General features: G+C 53.8%; 1 protein-coding gene and 2 pseudogenes across 1 annotated transcript; 1 reads left to right on the top strand and 2 right to left on the bottom strand.

Annotated features, from left to right (window-relative positions):
• Positions 1 to 54: 54 nt before the first annotated feature.
• LOC118993533 (proteasome subunit alpha type-2-like) lies at positions 55 to 1,004 on the bottom strand (annotated as a pseudogene).
• Positions 1,005 to 4,370: 3,366 nt separating this feature from the next.
• Positions 4,371 to 5,398, bottom strand: LOC118993539 (V-type proton ATPase subunit d 1-like; annotated as a pseudogene).
• A 5,743-nt stretch (positions 5,399 to 11,141) lies between these two features.
• On the top strand, positions 11,142 to 25,645 carry DISP2 (dispatched RND transporter family member 2). The gene is made up of 8 exons (XM_037056081.1): positions 11,142 to 11,286; positions 16,434 to 16,763; positions 17,039 to 17,068; positions 17,215 to 17,338; positions 17,621 to 17,736; positions 17,934 to 18,061; positions 18,425 to 18,522; positions 19,856 to 25,645. Exons 1-8 carry the CDS (start codon positions 11,174 to 11,176, stop codon positions 23,114 to 23,116), a joined length of 4,200 nt encoding a protein of 1,399 aa, XP_036911976.1. The 5' UTR covers positions 11,142 to 11,173; the 3' UTR covers positions 23,117 to 25,645.
• The last annotated feature ends 942 nt before the right edge of the window (positions 25,646 to 26,587 follow it).

Here is a 26,587-nt window from a genome sequence, read left to right as displayed (position 1 = left end):
CCATTAAATCATGTAGAAATAAGTGTGCAAAAAGTTTGCAGAACAAAACATACTTCAGACCTGTTCACGTGTAGAGACGATCTGAAGTTCTGGATTCTCAGTCACTTCGTGACTGAGCAAGGGCAGCCCAGTAGCCGGTTCAGGTGGAAGAAACCTCCGGCGTCCAGCTGCACCACCGGTTCCAGCTTCTGTGTCACCGTCTGTCACTTGCCCTTCAGAGCTTCCCAGTAGGGTTAGTCTGGCTGTGTGAGTGGCATCCTCAGGTTCTAGATATTTCTTATATATTTTCTCAAGGAAAATGTTCCCATTCACACAGTTCTTTCCCGTTGCTACGGCTTTCCAGGCAAAGGAGGCTTTGAGGGATCTGACAGAAGTGAGTGCGGTCAGTCCCTCATGCCAACCACAAGTTGGTACGGCCACTCCAGTAACTCCAGCATACCTGGCTGGGCGTACGCTCGCACTCCAGAAGCCACGCTGTGTACCAGCCGTGCTGTGGGGACGGGTGCTTAGTAAACAAGAGAGTGTCGCTGTGCACAAGCACTCTGTCATCTGGGCCTACACTTCACGCTTGGTGACTGGCTCCGCTCTGTGTACACTCTGCTCTGCATACAGAACGGATTTCTGTTTCATCTCGACTGTGAATACCGCACCCTTTGCAGCTTTAATTCCCACTGAAGGGGCTCCTCGAGTTACGGCAGCCAAAGCATATTCAATCTGGACAAGTCTACCAGATGGGCTGAACATAGTCAATGAAAAGCTCCACCATCTTTGCCCGGAGACGAGGTCTGTTACTTAAAAAATGGATGTAATGCTGTCCAGGTGTAGATAGTTCATCCAGGCTCTTTACGGGAAAACCTAGAACAGTGACTGTTTCAACTTCTCCGCTTTCTGTTGTGTGCTTTCAACTTCACATGGCTCTTGTTCTCTTCGATTAAAACAGGCCAGCTGAGCCCTTTGCCCAGCTGCAGATGGGAGTCTTACCTGGCCTCAGTTTCGCCCTGCATCGCGAGCTCAAGGGTGGGCGGCAATCGTGGAAGACATTCTCCTTTTTTCCAAAAAAATTTTTAAATATGTAAAAAAGAGGGGAAAAACATGAAACATAAACCACAGAGATGGAAGCATATATATTACCATATTTCTATTATTACCTCAAAATAACTGCACTCCGACTTCACCAGATATTTACTGGGCACCCACCAAGTGACAGGAGAACTGCTGAGGGCCAGCCACCGTCAGCATGAAGGCAAACGTACAGGCGGGTGGGGGCAAGAGACGTTAGAAGAGAGGATCTGGGGAGATAGAAGAGCTTGTAACCGGGGAAGCTGGTCTGTCGCAGGGCACAAGCAGAGGACAGCATGGCCAGGGTTGTGGCCCACAACAGAGGTCACAGGGGCTTGCTGAGCGCAGAGCCAGCTAGCAGCCTGAGCTTCAAACCCCAGGCTCCCTTCCCTCGTGTCTGAACTCCATCCCCAAGCACCCTTTTCTGACTCAGTTGACGTCCACTCATAATACGGCTCCCTGGGTTGGGGCCGTGTGGAGAACTCAGGCCTGGGGCTTGGCACCCAGGGCAGAGATTCCACCAGTGTCCTCCATCAGAGTCACTGTTTCCTCCTCCACCCAAGGAAGCAGGTGACGGTCCTGTCTCTCCTGTAGGAGTCTGTGGTTAACTAAAGCATGTGAAGCACATGGCCTGGCGTTCAGTAGCAGCTCCACAAACACTTAGAGCCAGCTGGGTGCTGAACAGCCTTGCCAGGGTTTGGGACCGCCGCCTTGGTTCTACGCGTCTGCTCACCAGACCAACCAGGTGATGGGTTGTTTCCTGCGCTCTCCACCTGCTGCCCACACACGCACGCGCACACACACACCTGCGGCCAGCTGCTCCTTGCCCAAAGATTAACCCACCCCCGCCGTCTCCCCACACCCTCTGAGCTTGCTCCTTCCAGCGAGCCTGACCCACACCAGCTCCTCCCCACCCTACACTAGTGACTTTCACCCTTTTTCACCTCGTGGCACATATAAAATAATCACTAAAATTCTGCAGCACACTAAAAAATAGATTTTCTGCCAATCTGACAAAAAATAGGTATAATCTTGATTCATTCACACCAGACAGCTTGTGTTGTGCTGGCTGTTGTCATATTTTTATCTGATAATCTGAGGGAAAAGAGGTCCGTGCCCCCAACTAAACAGCCCAATATCAAAACTTCAGATCGTCGATTTTTAAGAATTTTTGTGACATGCAGTATGCTGCAACACACCACCTGAATATCACTGCCCCGTACCAATACACCTGAGGACGGGGAGCCCCAGGCTTCCACCTGCCCCTGCTCTGCTCTCTTGGGTGAGGGTCCGGCCCTGCTGCTGTGGGCAGGGGACAGAGGGAGCTCTGTGAGAGGGTGTGGCAGGTCAGTGTACGCGCACGGAGTTGGCATCTGTGCCCCCGTGTCTCTGTGTGGGTGTCATGCACCTGTGTGTGTGAGTCTGTGTCTCTCATGAACACAGTGTGGGTCTGCGTGCTGTGTGTGCACCTGCATCCATATCTGTCCACCTGCCCTGGACCCACTCTGAGCCAAGCCCCTGACCCCCACTTCCCACTTGTTATAATGAACTTACAGCCTCTGCCATGCCAGGTAGAGGGGTTTTGCCGAGGGTTGAAGAGACTGGATGACCAGTTCCCTTTCAGGGCCACCAACTCCTGCCCCTCAAACACCTTGGTCTGAACTGGGAAGAGATAGTCCAAGCCCGCCCCAACTTTTTTTCAGGTTTTATTGACTTACAACATATTAGTGTACGGTGTGCAGTAGTTCGTAACTTTGATCCCCTTTGCCAATTTCACCCACCCCTACCCATCTATCATCCCTCACCACCTCTGATAACCACCAGTCCGTTCTCTGTGTCTATGAGCTGAGGGTGTTTTTGTTTGTTTGTTTTTGTATTCTGGGTTTCTTTTTAGATTCCATATATAAGTGAGATGTGTCTTTCTCTGTCTGATTTATTTCACTTAGCATAATGTCCTCAAGGTCCATCCATGTTATTGCAAAGGGCAACATTTCCTTCTCTCTTATGGCTGAATAATATGGCTGTGTGTGGGTACCCATGTTCTGTACCCTTTTCATCTGCCAGTGGACACTTAGGCTGCTGCCGTGTCTTGGCTATTGTGAGTAATGCTACAGTGAGCATGGGGGTGCCTACCTGTTCTAGTTGGTGTTTTTGTTTTCTTTGACCGAATATACCCAGAAGTGAAATTGCTGGGTCATACGGTAGTTCTAGTTTTAACTTTTTGAGGAACCTGTTTCCACACAGCTTTCCACAGAGGTTGCACCCATCTGCACTCCCACCAACAGTGCACAGGGCTCCCTGCTCCCCACGTCCTCTCCAACACGCCATTCTAACAGGTGTGAAGTGGTATCTCATGGTTCTTATTTGCATTTTCTTGATGATTAGTAGTGTTGAGCATCTTTTCATGTACAGGTTGGTCATCTGCATGTCTTCTTTGGAGAAAGTCTGCTTATATCCTCTGCCCGATTTCCAATTGGATTGTTTGTGTTTTTCCAAAACCTATCTTTTCTCTGCTAAGCCAGATTCTGACCAGCCCTAAAGTTTCCTTTACTGCTCCCTCTCCCAAGCCCAGCCCCTTGATCTCTTCCAGAATCATCACTCATTCAAGGAAAGGGGCAAGGGCAGGAAGGACCACAAGAATAGCTTGGAGGCTGACTGCAGCTGAATGTTTGTAGTGCAAGTAGAAGCCAACAAAAATAGGTGGCTCAAGAGGTGCAAGGGGCCTGTCTTGCAAGGGACTGGATAGTTGTGCTGGATGTGTGTGTGTGTGTGTGTGTTTGTGTGAACATTTGTGTTTCTATGTTTAGCAACTACATGAGTACCAGAGAGCTCTGATGTCAAGTACTTGGTCTTTTCTTTTTCCTTTGAGAGGGCAGTTTATTGTTCAAAGGGCAGAGCTGAGAATGGGATATGCACAGCTACCTCCCCCACACCTCAAGGACACACACACTGCTTCCTCAAGGCTCTAGGGGTGACCCACAGAGGGGAGAGGAGGCTCACGCTGCCCCCAGGGGTTCTCAGGTTAGGAAGGGGCACAAAACTGACCACATGCTTTTCAGACCTATCAGTGGCTGTAACAGAGCTGAGGGGGTCTCCTTGATCTGGAGGGGGACTTGGTCTATCCGTGATGGGGGGAGCAGGTACCCAGCCCCTTTCAGGCCCAGGAGTATCCTGAGAAGAGCAGGGAAGCTGCTAGGACAATGTGCAGCTTCCCCCAGGGCAGGCCTGTGAGCCATGGCCTTGGTTCCAGCACACACAGACACACACCTGTGGGGAGCCCTAGGCCAGGATGCTAGAAGATGGGATGCAGTTCAGTTATTGATCTTGGCGTGGTGGTGCTGGGCAATGCACTCAGCAATCCACACAGTGTTGCAACACTCCTGTTCCTTGAGCTTCACAAAGGCATAGAAGATACCAAAGTGGAAATGCTTCAGGAAGGCCAACTTGTTCAGTTACACCTCGTGCTCAAAGAATCGATCCTCCCAGGTCTTATCTCCAGAGTTACTGCTCACGCACTTGAAAAGCAGTCTGTACTCCAGGTAGTGGTCAGCCACATTCTTCACCTGCTTGTAGTCATGAGCCCAAGCTAGCTGGGCCAGGCCCTCAGGGTATAGCTGCTCTCAGTGTGGAAAGAGCTTGGCACAGTCCTCTTTGGACAGCTCTGTGCCAAAGGAATTGATGGTGATAATGAAGGCGCAGTGGACTGCTTCAGACTGCAGGATGGGGCACATGGCATTGGCTGTGGTCCCGCCCAGCATGGTGCAGAACTTGTAGAAAGACTCCAGCCTTGTCAAGCTTGTTGTGGATGATCTCGATGTCCATCTCATCTAGGTCCTGCTCTAACATGCAATTCTGGAAAAAAGCCACCAGGGGCGTGTCCACCAGACTGGCATTGTAGAGCTCGGCAGGTGTCTGCACAATGTTCACAGCTTCCATCTGCTCAAAGCTGCAGAGTGCGTGGCACTTGGGCATGAGCTCAGCGATAGAGCGCTGGTGCAGTGTGCCCATGATGACTAGGGTCACATTGTCAATCATGCAGCTGTAAATAATGAAATCCAGGAAGCTGGCGAGTGGCTCATAGGCGCAGTTCCTCATGTGGCAGAACTCCACCACCATCTTCTCCTTGAGCTGGTCATCAATGAGAAACACTGTCAGTGGTGACACCTCATTGGCCAGGAAGTTGCCATAGTGTTTTGCAGGCGCAGCTTCAGGTGCTCGAGCATCTCACACTGCACCAGGTTGAGGCTACCTGGCTAAGCGCCCCGGCCTTCAAGCCACGCACTAGTCCCTCCAAGTAGCCATTGTCCACATTGAAGGAAAGCTTCAGGAAGAATGACATGGCTGTGGTGGGGGCTCAAGGATTTGGTCTTCATGTTACATAATGTATTCTGATTTGTGGGTCAGAAAAGAAATGAATGTACTGTGTGTACACTTGCTTTATTCTGGGGTTGTCCACTGTGGTCCACGAGCCAAGCCCAAGCAAGTGAGGCCAACCTTGGCACCGTAGCACCTCAGCAGCTCCACCCAATGAAAACACACTTGTTGGTAAATGACAGCCTGGCTCAGACCGTAGGCCTCCCTCCGACTTCCAATCCTATGGGAGGATACAGGAACAAACAGCTAGGACCCTGGAAGGCTTTCTATTCATCTGCAAAGATCTTTGGGTCCCTGGATCTTCCATAGGCCCCTACCAACTGACCCCATCCTGCCCTTTCCTGCCCTTTCCTGCCCTGGGCGACCTGGTCTACCAACCCACCCTCTCCCATCTTTATGCCAGGTGCCTACACAGGGACAAGAATCTATAGGGACTGGGTACCATGACCTGGCATGTGGTAGGTTCACAACATGAATAATTAGCATGGTTGACATTGGCCCAAGTGAAATTGAAGGAGTACATGATTGTGAGTCTGAGGGTCAAGTGTGAGAGTGGAGTTCAGGGGTCAGTACATGATGCTTTCATGTCTCTGTCTACCCACCATGTGAGCAAACCCACTGTACCCATTCACCACCCATGCCTGGCACCTACTCAGTGCCCAGCTCCACACTGGGTGCAAGCTAAGCCAGAGGGGGCCGTTTTACCCCTGTGAGTCCTTGAATGGATTGTGTGTCTACCCCCCGGGGAGGGAGTAAGGAAAGGCTGAGATTTAGATTACAGTAAACTAAAACCACTGGTGTCCCTTTCGTCACTCCATGTACTTTCCTGATAAAGATGGAGCCAGGAAACTACTGTGGCTGGAGGCTGTGGGGTGGAAAAAGGAAGAAGGAAAACAGTGAAGGCAGGGGCCATTGGTCACCGTTCTTCTGCATGCCAGAATGTGTGTGTGTGTATGTGTGTGTGTGAGAAGGGAGTGGTAGGGGCCCAAACGAACACAATCTCTTACACTTTGTAGAATACTTTATGGTTTAAGAAACAACCTCAGGAGTAACCAGACAGGTGTTTTTCCCACTGTACACAAGAGGCCGTGGGAAATTATGGGTTACGGCCAGGGTGAGGCTGTGGAGATGTAGCTAGGCGGGAGTCCAGAACTCAGCTCTTGGCAGCTATGCCATTGGCTTCCCTCAAAGGGAACAAAAGGCCATCCTGGCCCTCAAGAAATACACCTCACTGAGTAGGCAATTGCCACCAACAGAGCACTTCAGAACACCCAGGGCCACTCAAACTGGTTACTGAAGAATAACCCCATGGCATCTGCCGCTGGGCAGGCAAGGCAGGCAAGATGGCCTGATCTAAACAGACATCCCGCAGGAAGGCAACACGGAGTTGAACAAGAGAAATTTTCAAGTGGCAGGAGATATGAGCAAAGGCTAAGAGAGGGGAACCGAGGACTGTAAGCAATAGCCAACAAACGGTTGAGGGTCTGTGCAGAGACCAGGCTGAGAAAAATGGGGTTTGAGAAAAGGAGCTGGATGGGGCCTTCCTGGAGGCGGCAACAGAAGGATCAGGGTTTGCCACTGCAGGGTGCCTCCCTCAGTGTTGTAGGGTTTAGCTGGGGTTTGCAGAGCAGACAGCGAACAGGATTGTGGCAACACCCCACCCAGGAGGACGGGCCAGCTCCTGAACAACGGCAATGCGCAGCTGAACTTTCCATCGACTTCCAGTATACTCGTATCTGTTGTCCAATGAATGGAGGAAGGAAGGAGGGTCAGGCAAGTGAGGAGCCTTGTTGGAGGTGGGGGTGAGCACAAAACCAGCACCAGGGGGAGGTCAGGCCTCTGGCTGCAGAACCAAAAGACAAAAGCTGCTTCTTTTTCCCCCTTTCTTTTCCACAAGTCGGAAGGTAGAAGTTTCCCAGTCACCTTCATTTTTCCTCTCTACTTGCATGTTCTCCAGGCCTCTAGCCACCTTCCTAGACCTTCCCAAATGAAGAGTAGGAAGCAGGCTCAGCTATCAGCCCTACAGCGCTCATCCACCCCCTGCCGGCTGCAGCCTTCTCGTCAGCTGCTCTCCTGTTTTCCCATCTGTCTCTCTCCTTTCCTCACATCCTCTCCCTGCCGCAGCAGCCCATCCTCTCTCCTGCTGCTTCCCCGCCTGTTTCATGCTCCCTGCCTTCCTGGCTACCCCCACAGACTTCCTGGCTGGCTGGCTTGCTCCCAAACCCCAACCACACTACAGGGCCCCAGTGACCTGCCTAGGCCAGAGAAGGGAGGCTGCCAGCCCTCCTCTCTGCTCCCCCAATCCCTCCACTGACTACCAGAAGCAGACCCAGCTCCCAGGCCTGGAACTGGTCCCATCATAAAAATAGTCATAGAAGGAGAGGCAGGCAGGGGAAGGGGCTATTTCCAGGCATCACTGAGCCTGAATGGGGCAGGAGCTGCTCTAACGTGCTGACAGGAAAGCCCCTCATCCTGGAACCTGCCTCTCCAAGCTCACGACCATCTCCAATGCCCAAGACTTTACCAGGCCCTAGGAGGCAGAAGCTGACTGACCAGTTAGCCCATCCCTAGAGCAGGGGCGTAGCCCTACCCCTGCTCCCTCAGGGCCCCAGGAAATTGCTCTCCTCTTCCCTGGGCCTATGGCAAAAGGTAAAGAAATTCCTCTGGTCTTGGAGCCTCAAAAGTGTTTCCAGCCAAGACAGAAGGTTAAACCAGCCTCTTTCTAGGCCTCTTCTGGCTGAGGCAGTAAAGCCTTGATTTTACTTTCTATTCTTTCTGGTTTCTTGAGTCTGGCACCTATTGGGAGGCAGGCACTGGCTCACACACACTCTCCCATTATCTTGTACATACAACCACACATGTGCACCCATATGCATGTGTCTGTGCGCACAGCAAGCATGTATATGCAACCCACCCATGCACATGTACACAGACATAGCTATTTTTATGTAAATTAGCATACACACTTGCACCTACGCATATGCATGCCCTATTGACACAGTGGATACACACACCCTTGCCTTGCCATGCCACCTCCTGCCTTTGGTTTCTTTCCAGTCTCCAGGTGCCTTCCTCCTCCCCCCACTCCCAGCTCCTACATATCCAATGACCCTGCCTCCTGCCTCCTCCTTGCTTTGGGGTCACAGTGAGCTCTTCTGCAGCATCCCCAGCCCCACCCTCACTTCTAAGTACATTCAGCTTGCAGTTCCCAGCACGGCAAAACCTCTAGTCACTCTACAAGGGTTCCTGGGAGATGGAAGGGAGAAAATGAGATCATTGTTCTTTGTTACAGATAAAACAAACTGAAGTCCAGGGAGTGGGAATCATATGTCCGCTCAAGGAATGGAGACCAATGAATCTAGCTTCCTCCCATTTTGTCTGCTTGGTGCTCTGGCTTCATCAAAGCAAAAAGCCCAGTGCTAAGAGCTGCCACTGCTGGCCCTATCTCCCAACCCTCCACCACGATCCCCTGCTAGTGCCCAGGAATCTTGAGTCCTCTACAGAGCGAAGGGAGGAGAAGAAGGGAAGTCGATTTGGGGTGAGATAGGCACTGGCTCTAACATTGGCTTTCTGCAGGAGCGTTGCCACTGTGGTGGGCATGGCTATGATCCTGGCCCAGGGCACCGTCATGGGGGGAGCCACCCACCCCAGGGTACTGTGTTCCACCCCCTGATACATATCACTGAGTAAGCAGAAGAAACAGGACCCAAGAATGGGAAACCTAAGTGTCTTGCCCTGCTGACCTGACATGGAGCCTGAATCAGACTCTTCTCTTCCTTAATGAGCAGTCTCCTAAAGGTCATGTTTCACTCTTAAAAGAGTCTGTCTTCCCTCACACCCAACCTGGAACCTAGTGGTCCAGGTTCCCTCACACCTGCTCAGGAACCTAGGGGTCTCTGAGTTCCCTAGTTGTGAGAATGGGGTACTCAGTCATGCATTCTCAGAAGCTTGACTCCGTGGTCCCCATATCACATGGTTGTATAAGGCCACCTGCGTTCTTTTTCACTTCTGCTTCTTCCCACCAGAGGGCCTAAAACGTGGCCTCATCACCTCTACCCTATCATATATACCCAGACCTAGGGGGCCTTCCAAAGTTCCATCTTGCATGCCTCACTCTATAGATCAGAAACCTTTAATGCAGGGTTGTCCAACCTTTTGGCACCTCTGGGCCACACTGAAAGAAGAAGAGTTGTCTTGGGCCACACATTAAATACATTGTGACGTGTAATCACAAAAAAACCCTCAATTTTTAAAATAAATTTACGATTTTGTATTGGGCTGCCTTCATAGCCATCCTGATGCATGCGGCCCACAGGCACCCCTACCGTCCACATGTATTTCTCACCATTCCCTGAACATACATAGAAATTTCCAGCTTTTTTAACTTTACACGGTTCCCCACCACCTCCACCCCACTCCCATGCCAGTAATGCCTTGCTTCCAAGCCAGATGAATTTCCACCATCAACATGATGCCTTCCCTAAAGCCCATCAGGAAAAGAGAGGTCCTCTCTCTGCGCACTGCCTCCTCTATAGCTCATATTAACTATTGCATGGGTGTGGTCACACCCTACTCAGTCAGTACCAATTCATGGGCTAGCCTTTTATCTCTCCAACCAAACTAAGGTACTCAGGGCAAGCCCACCACTTCCACATGTCTAGATTCTCCACCTGTATCCTCTACTGATCTGTGTCTTACATAGGGTGGTATCTGCACATTGTTTAGAGATATCTATATGCCATACACTCTGGGTTCTGACTCTCTTGCCAGCCCCTTTCTTCAGCCAAAGCACCTCCCTGCACACCCATCCAGTCTGCCTGTTGCAAAACCCTTTCTGCTCATGCAAATCCCAGATCTGGGACCCTCTCCACTCGCCAACTCCCAGGCTTCTCACACTGTCCCTATCTACCCTAGAGCTACCACAGTCCTCTAGCCAGGCCCGTCCACGCCCTATCACTCCTCCTCTCCCTCACTGTCACTCTCTCACAGGCGAGGCAGCAAGTGCCCTGGAGTAAGTGGCTACTAGGTACTTCCCAGGCTGAAGTGGGGTGATTATGAAAAAATATACCAGGGCTTCTCTGAGTATCTCCCGTCTCCCCCTCCCTGCCATACGGCACACTTGAAAAACGGAATTGGGGTTCCATGTCTGATGGGAGCAGAGTTAGGTCCAGGTCCACATCCAGGTGAACGTGAAATAAAACTCAACTTGAGCAGCTGTCTAGCCCTACTGGGAAGGAAATGGGGGCGCTGAGTGGACCCAAGAAAAATGTGGGACTAAAGTCACTCGACCTCTCGACCGCTCAGTGTACCGTGCTGTGAAGTGCAGGCGTGGAGCTACTCCCTCCTTCCTATTGGAAAAGTCTGCACTTCAGGTTGTGAGGCTCCCCAACGCGATCCCTGGGTCCGTGCTTCCTAGTTCCTTACGGGAAGACCGATACCACTCAGGAAAGACCAATGTGCAGACTTCAGTTAGAAGGTTGGACTCCCAACAGAAGCTCTCAGACTTGGCTTCGTTGGAGGGTCCCACATTACCAGCCTGGGGGTCTTAAAGACCGCAAGCCTCCAGCTCCCAGCAGCGGTGCCGCGGGAAGCCTCTGTCCCCGCCCCCGGCTCTGCGCCCATTGGCTGGGCTTCTCATCAGCCCCGCCCAGCAAACACACCCTGTGCACACGCATGCGTAGAAGCCCTCCACCGCCACCAATTCAGCACCACCGCCCGGACAGCGGCGCCGCCCACGGGCATGGACGGAGGTAGCTGCGGCAGCGGTAGCGGTCCTGCTCCCGGCCCAGGTCCAGAAGGGGAGCAGCAGCCCGAGGGAGAGCCCTTGGCCCCAGATGGAAGCTCCCCAGACAGGTAGGGCAAACTATTCTACGGACCCAGCTCACAGACCTTCCCAGCACGCGCGCCCCAGGTATTCCCAGTAGCCGCCATACATTGCCCCATTCATTCCCCAGCCCCTCTCAAAGCCTCTTCCGGCGCCTCCATGCTCCCGGACCCCTGACCACGCCCTTATTCTGCCAAGTCAATTTTCTCTCTCCCTGCTACACCCCACTGTTAGCCCCCCTTCGCTCTCATGGCCCCGATTCTTGCCCCACCCACTGTTCCTATCTTAGGGCCTGGGGTTCCCTCCCTCTGGCCTTCGGAGCCCCTCCCTTTAAGTCCTGCCCACCCCACCCCCCACCCCCATCTTCTCTGTAAACCGGTAGCCTGCAGCAACCTCATACCGGGTTCGATATGTCAGTGGGCTGGAGGGTGCGTGTGTATTGTAAATGGAATGTTTGACAAGGTGTGTGTCCTGGGGAGAGCAGATACTCGGCGGCCACGCCATGGACTGTCTTTGTCCATCACCATCAGTCTCTACTCTGCCCTGCATGGGCAGCTGCGCACGTGTGGACCAGAGTCCCCGCATGTGGCAGCTACCTGCACTCGCTGAAGACACTAAGGTAGGCAGGCTCAGAGGCTCAGGCTACAGTCAGAACCAAACCCGAAAGGGCCCTGGGCTGTCAGGACAGGAGAAACCCCTTCCGGCTGAAGGCCCAGATCTTGTTGCCTATCCTCTCTCTTCTTCCACCATATGTGTGAGGGAACAGCCCAGCCAGGTAGCAATATGGCACAATTTCTGTGCCCTCCTTGGTCTGCCACCCCAGAATTCCTCCCCTGATGGAACACTGCCTTGGACTGAAATAAGAGGCATTCTTTGGAGGCAAAAAGCAGTAGACACATGGCCTCCAGACTGCTCCAATTAAAATGTACATTCTGTACCTCAGGGCAAGAGAAGGCTCCACAAGTGAAATATTGTCTTCCCTCTATTGTTAACACATCAGCCTGGACAGATTTAGTCACTTTTTCTTAGGGAAGGCACAGAGATCTCTTCAAGGAGATGAGACACAGGATTGATATGCTCCCAGGACCAGGGTCGGCCTGGGAGTATGGCTTGACCAAAGAGCCATAGGTAGACAGGGCAGGGATGGTAACAGGGCAGAGCAGAGACCCAGGGCCAGAAGCATCCCTAGAAGGTGCTGGAGAGTCATTTGGTTCTTTGGATATTTTGCCAGGGATTAGCCCTGACTGGACTGCTTACTTCCCCTGCCCATGAGGGTCATTCCTGGGCACAGGAACCACTTGCTGTCCTCCAAAACCTCCCTGGGACTGCTGACCCCTCTTCACTTCCCCCAGAGACCCTGGATACTAATCAGACAAAGGGACTCACTTCAATTCAAGAACAAATATGCTCCTGCCGAGCTCGGGAGAACTCTGGGGATAGACACACAGTGAAGATGCTGATCGCACATGCACACACACAGTAACACACCAACTACAGAGCCAACTGAGATCATTCATTCTTTGTCTTTAAAATTACCATTTTATTTTCCTAGTAGCATGAGCTGCTTCCCCATCTATCCTGGCCTCTCTGCAGGATCACATGGATGTCCATGTGGCTATGTGTCTGTGGGCTTGGGGGAAGGTTAATGCACACGTGCATTGTCCCTTGTGAGGCTCCCAAGTGGGGGCTCTGTGTCTGGGGCCCTGTCAACTAGGCCCTGACTGCTGTGACTTTGGCCTCTTAAGGAGGTCTGCATCACCACTTTCCATTCCCCTGCCTGCCCGCCTCAATCACTAACTTGGCTTACAGGCCCGAGGGTCCAGGCAGGCAGCTCAGGAAGTCACTCATCCCCGTGAAAGCCATGGAAATGAGAGGGTGAGAATGAAATCCCCCTGGGGAGACAAGGCCTGGACTGCTTAACTCATATTATTTCTATGCCTCCTGAGAACAGAAGGCAGCAAGGGCTGGCAAGAGGAAGCTTTTATTCTGAGAAGAGTTTGGCTATTCTCCTTCAAAGAGTGGAGACAAAGGCTTGGTCCTGCAGCAGTTAGAATGTGGAGGGTTTCAAATTCTACCGTACTGATAATATGGGCATAGTCAAAGAGGGTGAGATTTGGAAATAACTAATCCTTGGTCCCCGGAGAGGAAAGAAGGGGTTAAAAGGAAGAGTCTGGGGCCAGGAAGACCCCTGTAGAAGCAAACCAATGGTAGAAGCTGGAAGGCCCCTTGAACAGAAGCCACCTAATGAAGGGGTTGGGCTTGAGGTTTGGTAGACTGGTTAAGGGAGCATGCTCATGTCCTCCTCCAGCACCTTCTTAGTGAAAAAGAAACTGACACTCCAGGTGGGAGCCTGGCTCCTAGGACAAGTCCAGTGCTCAGTGAGTGTTTTAAGGCCATGAAAAGTTGGAATAGGCACCCTGGTTGCCCCACCCTCCTGACTTCTGGAAGGCAGGCCTAGCTCTAAAGAGGGAGACCAAGGCTAATGGGTCATCTTCATGCCTTCAGGATTCAACTTAGACCAAGCACAGTGCCCAGCATGTAGTAGGTGCTCAAAAAAACACCCGTAGAATAAAAATCTTAAAGAAGTAGATGTCCACACTTATACACATAGGCCCAGGCCATATATCCAGCTTCCTTTTGGCCCGTGAGATGGGATCATAAGGCCCCTTTAACTGCCAGGATACTGGTTGCCATGTCATTAACTTTGTGGGGTAATCTGAGGTCTTGCTTTAAAACAACATTGGTCTAATTCTTCTTTTTCTTTTTAAAAAAATGTTTATTTTTTTAAAATATTTTATTTATTTATCTTTAGAGGGGAAGGGAAGGAGAGAGGGAGAGAAACATCAATGTATGGTTGCTTCTCATGCATCCCCTGCTGGGAACTGGCCCCTGCTGGGAACCGGCCTGCAACCCAGGCATGTGCCCTGACTGGGAATCGAACCGCGATCGTGTGGTTTGCAGGCCCGCGCTCAATCCACTGAGCTACACCAGCCAGGGCTAAAAAATGTTGTTTATTTATTTTTAGAGAGAGGGAAAAGGAGGGAGAAAGAGAGAAACATGTGTGAGAGATACAGCGATCGGTTGCAACCCAGGCATGTGCCCTGACTGGGAATTGAACCGGTTACCCTTTGGTCCACAGGCCAGAGCTCAATCCACTGAGCCACACCAGCCAGGGCAAATTCCTATTTTTCAAAATTCTGAGTTAGTAAAAAATATATAAGTATCAGTAATTTAAATTATGAAATCAAATCCTGATGCAGCTTTGGGATAACAAAAAAGAAAGCATTTATAATTATATATGTAGTGAGATTTTCAAGGTGTGAGAAGTTCTCAAACAGAGATTTACTGTCTGAGGTGCCTAAAGAGGCCAAATTGTAAATACATATGTACTTGTTAGACGACCTGTGCACTGCAGCACTGAGTGTGAGAAGGGGCAAGAAAGCAAGTGTACCTTCCACATGCCAGGCTCCGCACATATCTCATATCAGTTAATACCAAACCTGAGAGGGGTCATTATGATCCCACCCTCATGCAACAGTCATGGATGCCAATGCTCCAAGAATTGTGTGTCTTCCCCAAGGTCCCAGAGCTAAAGGATGATGGAGCCAGGAGCACCCCTCCGCCACTCCCTCATTTCATTCTCAGTATAAGGGCCATGCTCCGCCGACTGCTATGCCAGCCAGCCTTCTGGGAAGAAGAGGATGAGCTTGCCCATTCTTTCCAGTTCCTTTACTTGGTCTCTAGGCAGAGCCTAGCCTTTGGGGGCAATGTCCACTCGCACCAGGACTGTGGCCCACAGCCCCTTCAGCAGTGCGGCTGGCGGCACTGGAAGCCAGGGTTGCTTCAGCATATACCTGGCTCTCCCAAAGGAGTTATGCAAGCTCTGGTGAGCCAGGCGAGCCAGGGAGATGGGAGGAGAGAGACAGGGCTATGCCAAGGCTGCCCCTCCCAGAACCCCTGGGGGCCCCCACTCTGTTCTGTGGCCATGTTCTCCTGTCCTGGGTCTGGCAATCCTATCACAGGAGTGTGTTCCATCTAGCCCCACATTGAAAGAATGGGGCTGGGTCCTGCCCCCATTAGTAATTTTGGAAGAGAAATCTATTTCTGACTCCTCTCTAGCAAGTTCCTTGGGGATCCAAAATCCATCTCCCAACAATGCATCCCCTTGCAAAACAAATCTTCCTTCCATGGCTCAATGTTGGTGGAAGGGCAGCAGCAGCCTCTGCCAAACTTTCCCTGACTCCCCCCAGCCCCGTGAAGGTTGGGCCCTCCTCTGGGCTCCTTCAGCCCTCTAGGACTTCTTCTCTCACAGCACTCAACGTGGCAGACTGTCCGCATCTCCCACCTACTATGAGTACCTAGAGGACAAGGACCCGGCCTTCTTTATCCCAGCACCACTATTAGCAGCCTGTCTGGTGCTCAAGATTCATTCAACAAACATTCCCTGGGAACCTCTGTGTGTAAGGCACTGTTCCAGGCACTGAGGACAGAAAGATGGATCTCTCTGAGGGGCACCAGGCCCCTGCTCTCCCAGAGCTCACATTCCATGTGAGAGACAGGCAATAAACATGACAACTCTACAATATAATGTCCAGTTGTGGCAAATGCTCCAAAGAAATATAAAGCAGGTAGGGGGTTGAGAACTGGTAGGTGATTATTTAGAGAGGGTAGTCATGGCAGGTTTCTCTAAGAAGGTAATAGTTGAACTGAGAATAGAATAAAGAGACAGTGTGAGCCATGCAATTATCTGGGGGAGAGGCAATTATCTGTAGGGACAAGAGTGCAGCAGATGCTCAATAAATATGGGGGAGAATGAACTGATGCCTGTAGCAGAAAGAGCACAGGACCACAAGTCAGAACAGGGTTCGAGGCCCAGCTCTTCATATCTCACAGAACCTCGGTTTTCAAATCTATACACAAGGAAAGTACTTCCTCTGTAGGTTTTCGTAAAGAGTCAATTAGATCATACATGTAAAATCACATTCGTAGCCTCGCACAGTGTCTGGCATGTAGCAGGCTTCCAATAATTTTTCCTTGAGTGCATGAGTGAATAAGACAATGGACCCCAAGAGGCAGGCAGGGGATGTAGATCCACAGCCCCCACCCTCCTTGCCTCCCCTCCGGGACTAGCAGTAGAAAAGTCCCACCCCATCTTCCCTGCATCTTCTCTCCCCAGGTCCCAGAGCAAGACTGTGGCCCCTGAGGCAAGCCCAGAAAGAAGCTGCTCCCTCCAAAGTTGCCCCCTCGAGGACCTTTCCAGTTCTTCGGGACCTCCACCAGCGACTTCTACCCTCCAGCCTGTGGGCCCACCTAGCCCCTTGGCCCCTGCCCTCTTCACTTATGCCCGGGCACCACAAGAATACCGGGGGGGCATTTCCCTGCCAGGGCTTGGGGACCGGGCAGCTCTGTGCTCCCATGGCTCCAGCTTCAGCCCTTCCCCGGCCCCCTCTCAGCATGATGGGGCCTGGAAGCCGCCATCTGTGCAACGCCATGTGGTCAGTGTCAGGTAAGGAGGGGTCCTGCAGTCTGCCAGCTGCCGCTGGAAGGTAGGGCAGGACTTAAAAGTGGGGCCGAGATCCTGGGCTCTGGGCTCCGTGCAGCCCAAGATGACCCCTGCCTCTGATGAAGGAGGCAGTTAGGGTAGAGAGCTTGGAAGTAAGAATTGTAGCTGAGGTGTGGGAAAGCCTAAAATGGTTAACACCATTTTCCTCTACCCCCTGCCCCCATGTCCACCCTATAAGAGGACTTCGGCAAGCAGGTATCTTTTCTTCTTTTCCACAGGCAGAAACAGGCCTTCCAGATGCCAAAGAGGTAGGCCCAGGCCTTTTCTTGACCCCTAGGGTGCCCAGTCTGTGCCCAGTCTAGCTCCACCACCCCTTCTGGTGGCTCCTATGCTTACCTGGTCCCTGCTACCACACGCAACACCCATTCATCTGGGCTCTCTTCCTCTTTCCCAGCTATTCCCAGCTGATTGCTGAGTGGCCAGTGGCAGTGCTGCTGCTGTGTCTAGCTGTCATCCTCCTCTGCACCCTGGCTGGACTCTTATGGGGCCACCTGCCTGACTTCTCCAAGCCCTTGCTGGTGAGGAGCCAAGGGGAAGGAGGGGACCCCCAGGTCTAGCCACTTTAGCTCAGTCTCGGGAAACAGGTTGGCATGGCCCCGCTGGGGGCGGGGTGGCAGTGGCGGGCTCTCAGTATACAGAGCGCATTGGGAAGATGGTACAGAGGGGACATGCCTGTTCATCAGTCCAGGCAGGCAGGCTGGCCTTCCCTGTTCTGGGGAGACAAACGGGCAGAGCCAAGAAGCACCAGACAGAAACCCCCCCTTCTGCTTGCCTAATCTTCCCGGCCCTCCTCCCTACAGGGCTTTGAGCCTCGGGACACAGACATTGGGCGCAAGCTAGTGGTCTGGAGAGCACTGCAGACCCTCACGGGCCCCAGGAAGCTGCTTTCCCTTTCCCCAGACCTTGAGTTGAACAGGTAATGGGTTCCCGTCTTTCCACACCACTGGGGGAAATGGAAGAGGAAATGATTTTGCTTCTAGACAGAGGCCATCAAGTGACCCCCAAAAGACCTGTCAGAGGGGCTGGCTGGGGACCTCTGGGGAGTAATGTATGGCCTCCTCTGAGCACCCCACCCCTCGATGGTGCCTGGCATTGGTTTTTTCTCTACCTCAGCTCAAACCCACACACCACTCTGAGCCCCGAGCCCTGGAGTAGTGCCCAGGAGGGCATGGTCCGGCCCCGGAGGATGGCGGAACCCCCAGAGGACAGAGGGCATGAAAGCTTCTTCTGTGGCCCCCCTGGTAAGCTGCACTTGGCCAGTTCCTGGCTTTAATAGCGGTCCCCACCCCACTTATTATAACAGAAGGACCCAGGAGAACAGATTTAAGCAGACAGAAAGGGAAAAAGGCCAGCTGGCCACATTCAAGCCAAGAAAGTTGGGTTGTATGTAGGAAGATGAGTCAGGTCTCAGGCGATCCTGCTAGGTAGGGTCAAGCTGGGTGTGGGTGGGCACAGGAGCTGGGATGTGGGCCAAGGATGAGGCAGCCAGGGACAGGTTTCAAGCTCCTGAGAATCAGAACCTGATATGGCTCTGCGTAAGAATCTTTCCTTTGGTGGGCCCAGCACTGGGGCCAAAGGGCTGAACTCTGGGGGATGTGTTGCAGAAAAGAGCTATGCACAGCTGGTGTTCATGTCGACCTCCGCGGGCAGCCTGTGGAACCTGCATGCCATCCACTCCATGTGTCGCATGGAGCAGGACCAGGTGAGCTGCCTCGGGAGGTGCTGAGGGCTGGGTGTGGGGGGACCAGGACACCAGGAATCCGACCCCAGGGAAACACTGCTGAGCCAGGACTGCCAGAGTGGACGGGGAAGAGCACTCCCTGCTTAGAAAATTATCCCAGTGCTGCTGAAAGGCTCCAGGTCGGGGTAGAGAAAGAAGAGTCAGCTGTTTTCACAAGAACCAAAACTCAAGTGTTGGAAGACACAACGTGCAGAGCCTGGGGATTTCTTAAAGGCACCAAAAAGGAACCTCAGGAACTGCGGCACTTGGGAACTGGCCCAAGGCCCCCCGCCCCTCACCAGACAACCACACGCAGTACCATCTGCAGAAAGCTCTGCTGCTACAAACAGTGTGAACACTGCAAAGTGGCCCCAGCCGCCCACTTCACACAGGGTACCCAAAGCACCAAAGACACTGGTTAAGAACATGTGCTCTGGAGTCAGATGCCTGGTTTCAAGGCCAGACCTGATACTCCCTAGCTGAATTCAGACTGACTCCCAGGTGCCTTCCCTCAGGCTGTGTGACTTCAGGCGTGTTTCTTAACCTCTCAGTGCCTCAGTCTTTGTACATATAAAATGGGGATAAGAATGGTACTTTCCTCATAGGCATGTTGTGACAATTAAGATGGAATTTGTAAAACTATAACACAATGACTGGCAATAGTAATCTCTCAATAAATGTTATGAGTGTCACCGTGATCTCAGATGCAAAGCCATATACCCAGTTGGTGACAGAACAGAGCCTGGAGCTCCCAGACAGGTGCTCTGTAACTACGCCAGTTGTCATGATGTCAACAGCAGGTGGGAGAGAAGAGGAGACAGGAGATCTGAAGAGAAATAGCCCTGTGCCTGAGAGGGTTTAAGTAGACTAGTAGACAGAGGGGACAGGCTAGGGTTTGGCAGTGACCCTGATCCTGGAATGTTTTAGCCTCCGCTTCTCTCACCGTTTGCTTCCAGTTTCCTAAACTTTTGACCCTGTTCCATCTGTGGCTGCCACTTCCACTCCTACTCTTGGCTCAGGCAGCGTAGAGTTGGGGGGTGTGACCCACAGGGGCCCTTAGGGCAGGACTTCTGAGGCTGGGGTCTTGGCAGCATCTCTGAAGCTCTTTTGATGGAGTCACGATGTAACTGCTGACACCTGGGCCAAGAGCCAAAAGCAGTTCTGAGACAAGCCAGCTCTGCTGGGCTGTCAGGATATCCCTCTGCCTCTGCCCTGCAGCCCAAAAGGAGGTGAGAGGGCCTCAGGCAGGGCTGGGGCACCCTGGGCCTCCTCACTGCCTGCCCTTGAGCTTTCTCCTGTTGTCTGTGCCCTACAGATCCGCTCCCATTCCCATTTTGGGGCTCTGTGCCAGCGCACAGCAGCCAACGAGTGCTGCCCCAGCTGGTCCCTGGGCAACTATGTGGCCGTGCTCTCCAACCGCTCCTCCTGCCTGGACACTACTCAAGCAGACGCAGCCCACACACTGGCCCTGCTGCGGGCCTGTGCCCTCTACTACCACCGTGGTGTCCTGGTGCCCTCTTGTCTGGGCCCCGGGCAGGATAAGCCCCCACGCTGTTCCCAGGTTCCCACCAAGTGCTCCCGGAGCAGTGCTGTGTACCAACTTCTGCACTTTCTGCTGGACAGGGACTTCCTGAGTCCCCAAACTGCTGACTACCAGGTGCCCTCCCTCAAGTACAGTCTGCTCTTCCTGCCCACCCCAAAGGGTGCCTCCATGATGAGCATCTACCTGGACCGCCTAGCCACCCCCTGGGAGCTCTCTGACAATTACACGTCCATCACCGGCATGGACTTGGGCCTCAAGCAGGAACTGCTGAGGCACTACCTGGCCCAGGATACGGTGTATCCCTTGCTGGCGCTGGCTGCCATCTTCCTCAGCACCGCCCTCTACCTGCGCTCCCTCTTCCTCACGCTCATGGTGCTGCTAGGGGTGCTGGGCTCCCTGCTGGTGGCCTTCTTTCTTTACCGAGTGGCCTTCCGAATGGCCTACTTCCCCTTCGTAAATCTGGCGGCCCTAGTCCTTCTCAGCAGTGTCAGCATCAACCACACCCTTATCTTCTTCGACCTCTGGCGTCTCAGCAAGAGCCAGCTGCCATCTGGGGGGCTGGCGCAGCGCGTGGGCCGCACCATGCACCACTTTGGCTACCTGGTGCTGGTCTCAGGCCTCACCACCAGCGCAGCCTTCTATGCCAGCTACCTGAGCCGCCTTCCAGCCGTGCGCTGCTTCGCCCTTTACATGGGCACGGCTGTGCTGGCGCACCTGGCGCTCACGCTGGCCTGGCTGCCCTCCTCTGCTGTGCTTCGTGAGCGCTACCTGGCCCGCAGCTGTGCAACCCGTGCGCAGGGCCCGTGGGCCGGCAGCGCACCCCGGCGGTTAGCGCTGGCGCTGCACCGGAGGCTCCGTGGCCTTCGGAGAGCCGCGGCCGGCACCTCGAGACTGCTCTTCCAGCGCCTCCTGCCCTGTGGCGTCATCAAGTTCCGCTACATCTGGATCTGCTGGTTCGCAGCGCTGGCGGCAGGGGGCGCCTACATCGCCGGCGTCAGCCCCCGCCTGAGGTTGCCTACCCTGCCTCCGCCCCGAGGCCAGGTCTTCCGGCCCAGCCATCCCTTCGAGCGCTTTGATGCAGAGTACCGCCAGCAGTTCCTGTTCGAGCGGCTACCTGAGGGCGAGGGGGGCCACATGCCTGTGGTTTTGGTGTGGGGCATCCTGCCTGTGGACACTGGGGACCCCCTGGACCCTCGCAGCAACAGCTCACTCGTAAGTGACCCTGCCTTCTCAGCCAGCAGTCCTGAGGCCCAGCGCTGGCTGCTGGCACTCTGCCACAGAGCTCAGAATCAGAGTTTCTTCGGTGCCCAGCCCGAGGGCTGGGCCACAGTGTGCTTCATGGAGACCCTCCAGCACTGGATGGAGAGCCCCAGTTGTGCCCGCCTGGGGCCTGGCCTCTGCTGTGGCCACTCAGACTTCCCCTGGGCGCCGCAGCTTTTCCTGCACTGCCTCAAGATGATGGCTCTGGAGCAAGGCCCAGAGAGCACCCGTGACCTGGGACCACGCTTCGACACCCAGGGTGGCCTGACTGCCTTGGTCCTACAGTTCCAGACCAACTTCCAGTATAGTCCAGACTACAGCCAGGCCCACCGCTTCTACACTGAGGTCAGCCACTGGCTAGCAGCAGAGCTGCGCAGGGCACCTCCCGGCCTCCGCCAAGGTTGGTTCACCAGCCAGCTGGACCTGTACAGCCTTCAGCACAGCCTGAGCACCGAGCCTGCTGTGGTGCTGGGCCTGGCTCTGGCGCTGGCCTTTGCCACACTGCTGCTGGGTACCTGGAATGTTCCACTCAGCCTGTTCTCTGTGGCAGCTGTGGCAGGCACGGTGCTGCTCACTGTCGGGCTCCTGGTTCTCCTCGAGTGGCAGCTCAACACGGCCGAGGCACTCTTTCTCTCTGCCTCTGTGGGCCTCTCAGTGGACTTCACTGTCAACTACTGCATCTCCTATCACTTGTGCCCACACCCAGACCGCCTGAGCCGTGTGGCTTTCTCACTGCGCCAGACCAGCTGCGCCACGGCCATGGGGGCCGCAGCCCTGTTTGCAGCTGGTGTGCTCATGCTGCCTGCCACGGTGCTGCTCTATCGCAAGCTGGGCATTGTCCTCATGATGGTCAAGTGCGTCAGCTGTGGCTTTGCCAGCTTCTTCTTCCAATCTCTCTGCTGTTTCTTCGGACCAGAGAAGAACTGTGGTCAGATCCTCTGGCCCTGCGCCCACCTGCCGTGGGATGCCGGAACTGGAGAGCCACGTGGGGAGAAAGCAGGCCGCCCACGACCAGGGCCAGTAGGAGGGCAGCCTGGGTCCTGCTCAGAGCAATATGAGCTACAGCCCCTGGCACGGCGCCGGAGCCCCAGCTTTGACACCAGCACAGCCACCAGCAAACTGTCCCACCGGCCCTCAGTGCTCTCCGAGGATCTACAGCTGCATGATGGCCCCTGCTGCTCCCGTCCCCCACCAGCCCCTGCCTCCCCAAGGGAGCTATTCCTGGACCACAAGGCAGTGTTCAGCGAGTGCCCAGCCCTGCAGACCTCCTCCCCTTATAAGCAGACTGGCCCCAGCCCTAAAGCCCATGCTAGGCAGGACTCCCAAGGGCAGAAGGCTGAGCCTGTGCAAGCCTCACCTGAAGCCCCTGCCCATGCCCCCAAGCCCAAGGCTGCAGAGCCACCTGACTGCCTCTGCTCCTCAGCCAGCACCCTGGAGGGGCTCAGCGTCTCTGACGAGACCTGCCTAAGCACCTCTGAGCCCAGTGCCCGTGTACCAGATTCCACGGGTGCCTCTCCAGAGGATCCAGGTGAAACTGAGCAGTCAGTACCTGAGCGGGGCCAGCTGAATGGGAAGCGGGACACCCTGTGGCTGGCGCTGAAGGAGACTGTGTACGACCCATCACTACCTGCCTCCCACCAGAGCAGCTCATCCTGGAAGGGCCGTGGGGGGCCAGGGGATGGCAGCCCCGTGATGCTGCCCAACAGCCAACCAGATCTGCCAGATGTTTGGCTGCGCAGGCCCAGCACCCACACTTCAGGCTACAGTAGTTGAGGGAGGCCCAAGGAAGCTGGACCAGGGTACAGACCCTGTCAGGGATGGCGAGGCAGGGGCAGCATCAGGCTGGAGCCTTGATGGTGTTTCCCCACATTGGCACGGAGAGGTCTCACCCTCCAGCTATGGATTTTAAACCCTGCCAGATGTTCCATCCTTGGCCGGGACTGCTGCTTACACCTCACATCTGGAGGATTCAATGGGGAAAGTCTTTCGAGGGAAATGCCAAGCTCTCCCTGTGACCTGCTGAAAGAATTTCCTGTGCCCCCACAGTGCCAACCAGGATGCACCCTGAACAGAAGAGTCCTGAGGAATCTCAGCAGCCCCCTGGGCCTCCCACCTTTCAGGGGCTCTTTATCAGGACACTGCCTTCTCTTTGAGGAGCTTCTTCATGCTAGAATCGGCTGGGGGCCTCTGTCCTGAACTGCCCTGCCCCGCCCCACACCCCCCAGCCTGACCGGAAGTTCATCAAGGCCAGAGATGGGAGGAGCAGGAGGAGGAGGCCTGGTCAGCCTCGGAGCGTCCCTATGATATGGCAGGCTGGTCCCTCACAGGAAGCTGCTCTGGCGGGGAAGGGTGTTCTCCGCTGTTAACAATCAGAGTCCTTTCCATCCCTGCCACTTCTGTTCCTGTTGTCTCCTTGGAATCTCACTTCACTATGGGGTAGCCTGCAGTTGGCCGGGTCCTTTTGCCCCCAGTTTATAGGTAAAGACATTGACACTAGACAAAATGATCTGCCCAAAGTCACATAGCTAATAAATGGCAGGGCAGGTTTCCACACGCACTGCACTGTGCAGCTCCCACTCTCCTCCTGGTCACCTGCCCCAAGGACGCTGGCCTGTGGCTGTCCTTATCTTTTGCCTCCAGCACCCTCCTGTGACCTGCCTCCTTTTAGGCCTCCATCTCCAGAGAGAGTTACACCCTGAGCAAGCCTGGAAGTCCTCCCCATCAGCCGGCTGCAATGCCTACTGGCTGTGGGATATCCTGGCTCACCTGATTTCCAGGTTCCGAGTCAGTGACAAGCCTCTTCCATGGCCACAGTGTATGGAGAGGCCCTGCCGGGAGAGACACTGAGGGCAGGAGATGTGGAGCAGAGTTCCATTAAGGCAAGAACTCAGGGCTGTCCTTGCTGGGACTATGTGGATCTGAAGCTATTCGCCAGGTAGGGTCCCCAGCTTCCTAAGGACAGGTCTCTCTGGTGGCCACCAGCAGACCAAAGGGTGGTTCCTCCCCGCTGAAGCAATGAGTCTCTCCAGAAGGTGTTATCGCATGTCGGAGCTCATGACACTCAGAGCATCAGCAAGCTTGCTGAACACCCACTCTGCACCCTGCACGCCAAGGAGGCAAAGACATGGGAGGAAACAGTATCCTCCCTCGAGGAGCTCACCCTCTAAACTGGGGAAACAGTTCACACGCCCCTGCAGGCATCAGTGGGTCTCTGAGGGACATATGCCTGTCACCGTCAGTACCGCTGGAGTTCCAGTACCCAAGACTAGGTAACCAGGAAGGCTTCCTGGAAGAAGAACGATTTGAGCTGGGCTTCAGAAGTCTAAGTATCTCAGATAGCAGGAACTTCAATGATCATCCACTCCAGAAATTTTCAAACTCTGTAGGCTCAGGACCCTTTCTTTCTTCAAAGAACCCTTGTATGGGAACACAGTATATAAAACAGATAAAATGCGGCTACTCTGGTGGGGCCGGGTGGGAGCAAACAGCCGGCTCAGCCTCCCCTCTACCGCACTTCTCTGGGAGCCCTGGGCAGCCCTCAAGCTCCTGAAGGCTCCACCGAATTCGGTGTGAAAACCCCTGATTCGGGCCATTTTACAGAAGAGTATCACAGAACGGAAGGGAGTTTTCTAGGAAGAGTCTGGCAGAGCTGGAGACAAATCAAGGAGTATTCTGTTTTGTTTTTTTCTGTATTGTTGAGACTCACCTCCTGCGCCAAGTCACCCAAGGACAGAAATCCCAGTGAGACACTGGAGTTGTGGAGGACACAGAAGACCACAGGCAGGAATGACAGAACACTTCACTCAGTGAGATAAATAAATCAAACCCATTGGACTCCTAGGAAGGGAGGTAGTGACTAGGATGTCAACTGGAACACTCTCTATGTGCAACCAGAATTCAGCCTCTCTGGTCTAGGGCTGCTCGTCGGGGTCCTGCCTTCTCTGCACCAAGGACTGGGTCCCTCTGTTAGCACACGGCCCTGGCCTCACATGGGACAACCAGCCCTCTAGAGGGAGGACAGGTGAGCTCTTCCTCCCACACGTGAGCAGACGTCTGGCCTTCACTCAAAAGAGAGTCCAGCATCCAAGCTGCTTCTCAACAACTCACCGAGGCTCGCTGGCCCCGTGCTGCGGGAGGGCAGCAGGGACCTGGGCCAGATCCTCCACAGCCTTCTTCGTGTCTTAGAAAGGAAAACACTGGTGTCTGGGACTGGAGCTTCAAAAACTTTGCCTGAACACAACCATTGAAATGTTAGAGCATGGGGCAGAGGGTCACAAGGGGTCGGGCGACCTGAGGACCCCATCAGGGACTTCCGGGTCATGGTCTTGCACCAGAGAAAAATCTGGCTTTATGGGCTTGGCCATAAAACCCTATAGGAGGGCAGATGCACCAGAGCCATTGGGGTGCTGACTGGATTTGCCTTTTATGGCTCCAGCCCCAAGGACTGGGAAACGAGTGGCAATCAAACGCTCACCTTGCAACGAGAATGGCCCAAAGCAATGGCAGTCGCTCCGCTTCAGTGAGTAATGCAGCCCACTTCTCCAGCCCGTTTTGGAAAGCAGGACTTAGCACTTTCAGTTTCCTTTGACTTTAGCAGATCTATTCTCTTCATTATCGTTATGGGTGGTCACAATGAGTGTGTGGCCCCGGACACCTGTGGGGAGAGGCTTAGAAGCCTGCCGTGAGGCGGGGAAACCAGTCGAAGCATTCACGAAGCATTCACGTTTCCTTTGGAAGCCCCAAGAAATGGTTTCTTAGCACTGAGACGCTTTAAAATAGAACTATGTTAATACTCACTTGGGACTTGAGAGTATTTCTCTTATTGGTGCCACAGATGCTTGAACTCACTCTCAGAGTATGTGGGCCGTGTTTTCAAAATGTAACTTGGTGTAGCTTGTGACAATGGGAAATCCCATCCTTCCATAGCTGTGGTGCTTTGATGGTGATGGTGGAGGACACAGACTGATGTGACTGGCCGAATGTTAGATTCTACTGCCACATGGCGTATCCCAGACCATGACATTCAGTCAATATCCCAGCCTGAGCCTGATTCTGAAAGAGACATCTCCTAAGAGATTTAGAAGCCAAACTTCCTCAGCCCCCTACAACTCATTTCATTCTCCCAGTGTGCAACAGGGCAAGGGAGACAGCTGAGGGGTGTCAGGAAGGAGGATAATACATTGACTTGTACGACCTTCACTCATTGTCCGGAGAGTTGCTGATCTTTTCTGCCATGGTGGCCTC

Source organism: Sturnira hondurensis, unplaced genomic scaffold, assembly GCF_014824575.4.
Source record: "Sturnira hondurensis isolate 20B ecotype Veracruz unplaced genomic scaffold, ASM1482457v3 Scaffold0008782, whole genome shotgun sequence".
Lineage (NCBI taxonomy): Eukaryota > Metazoa > Chordata > Mammalia > Chiroptera > Phyllostomidae > Sturnira > Sturnira hondurensis.
Note: the sequence above shows the minus strand (reverse complement) of the source record. Positions and strands in the feature narration are given on the sequence as shown.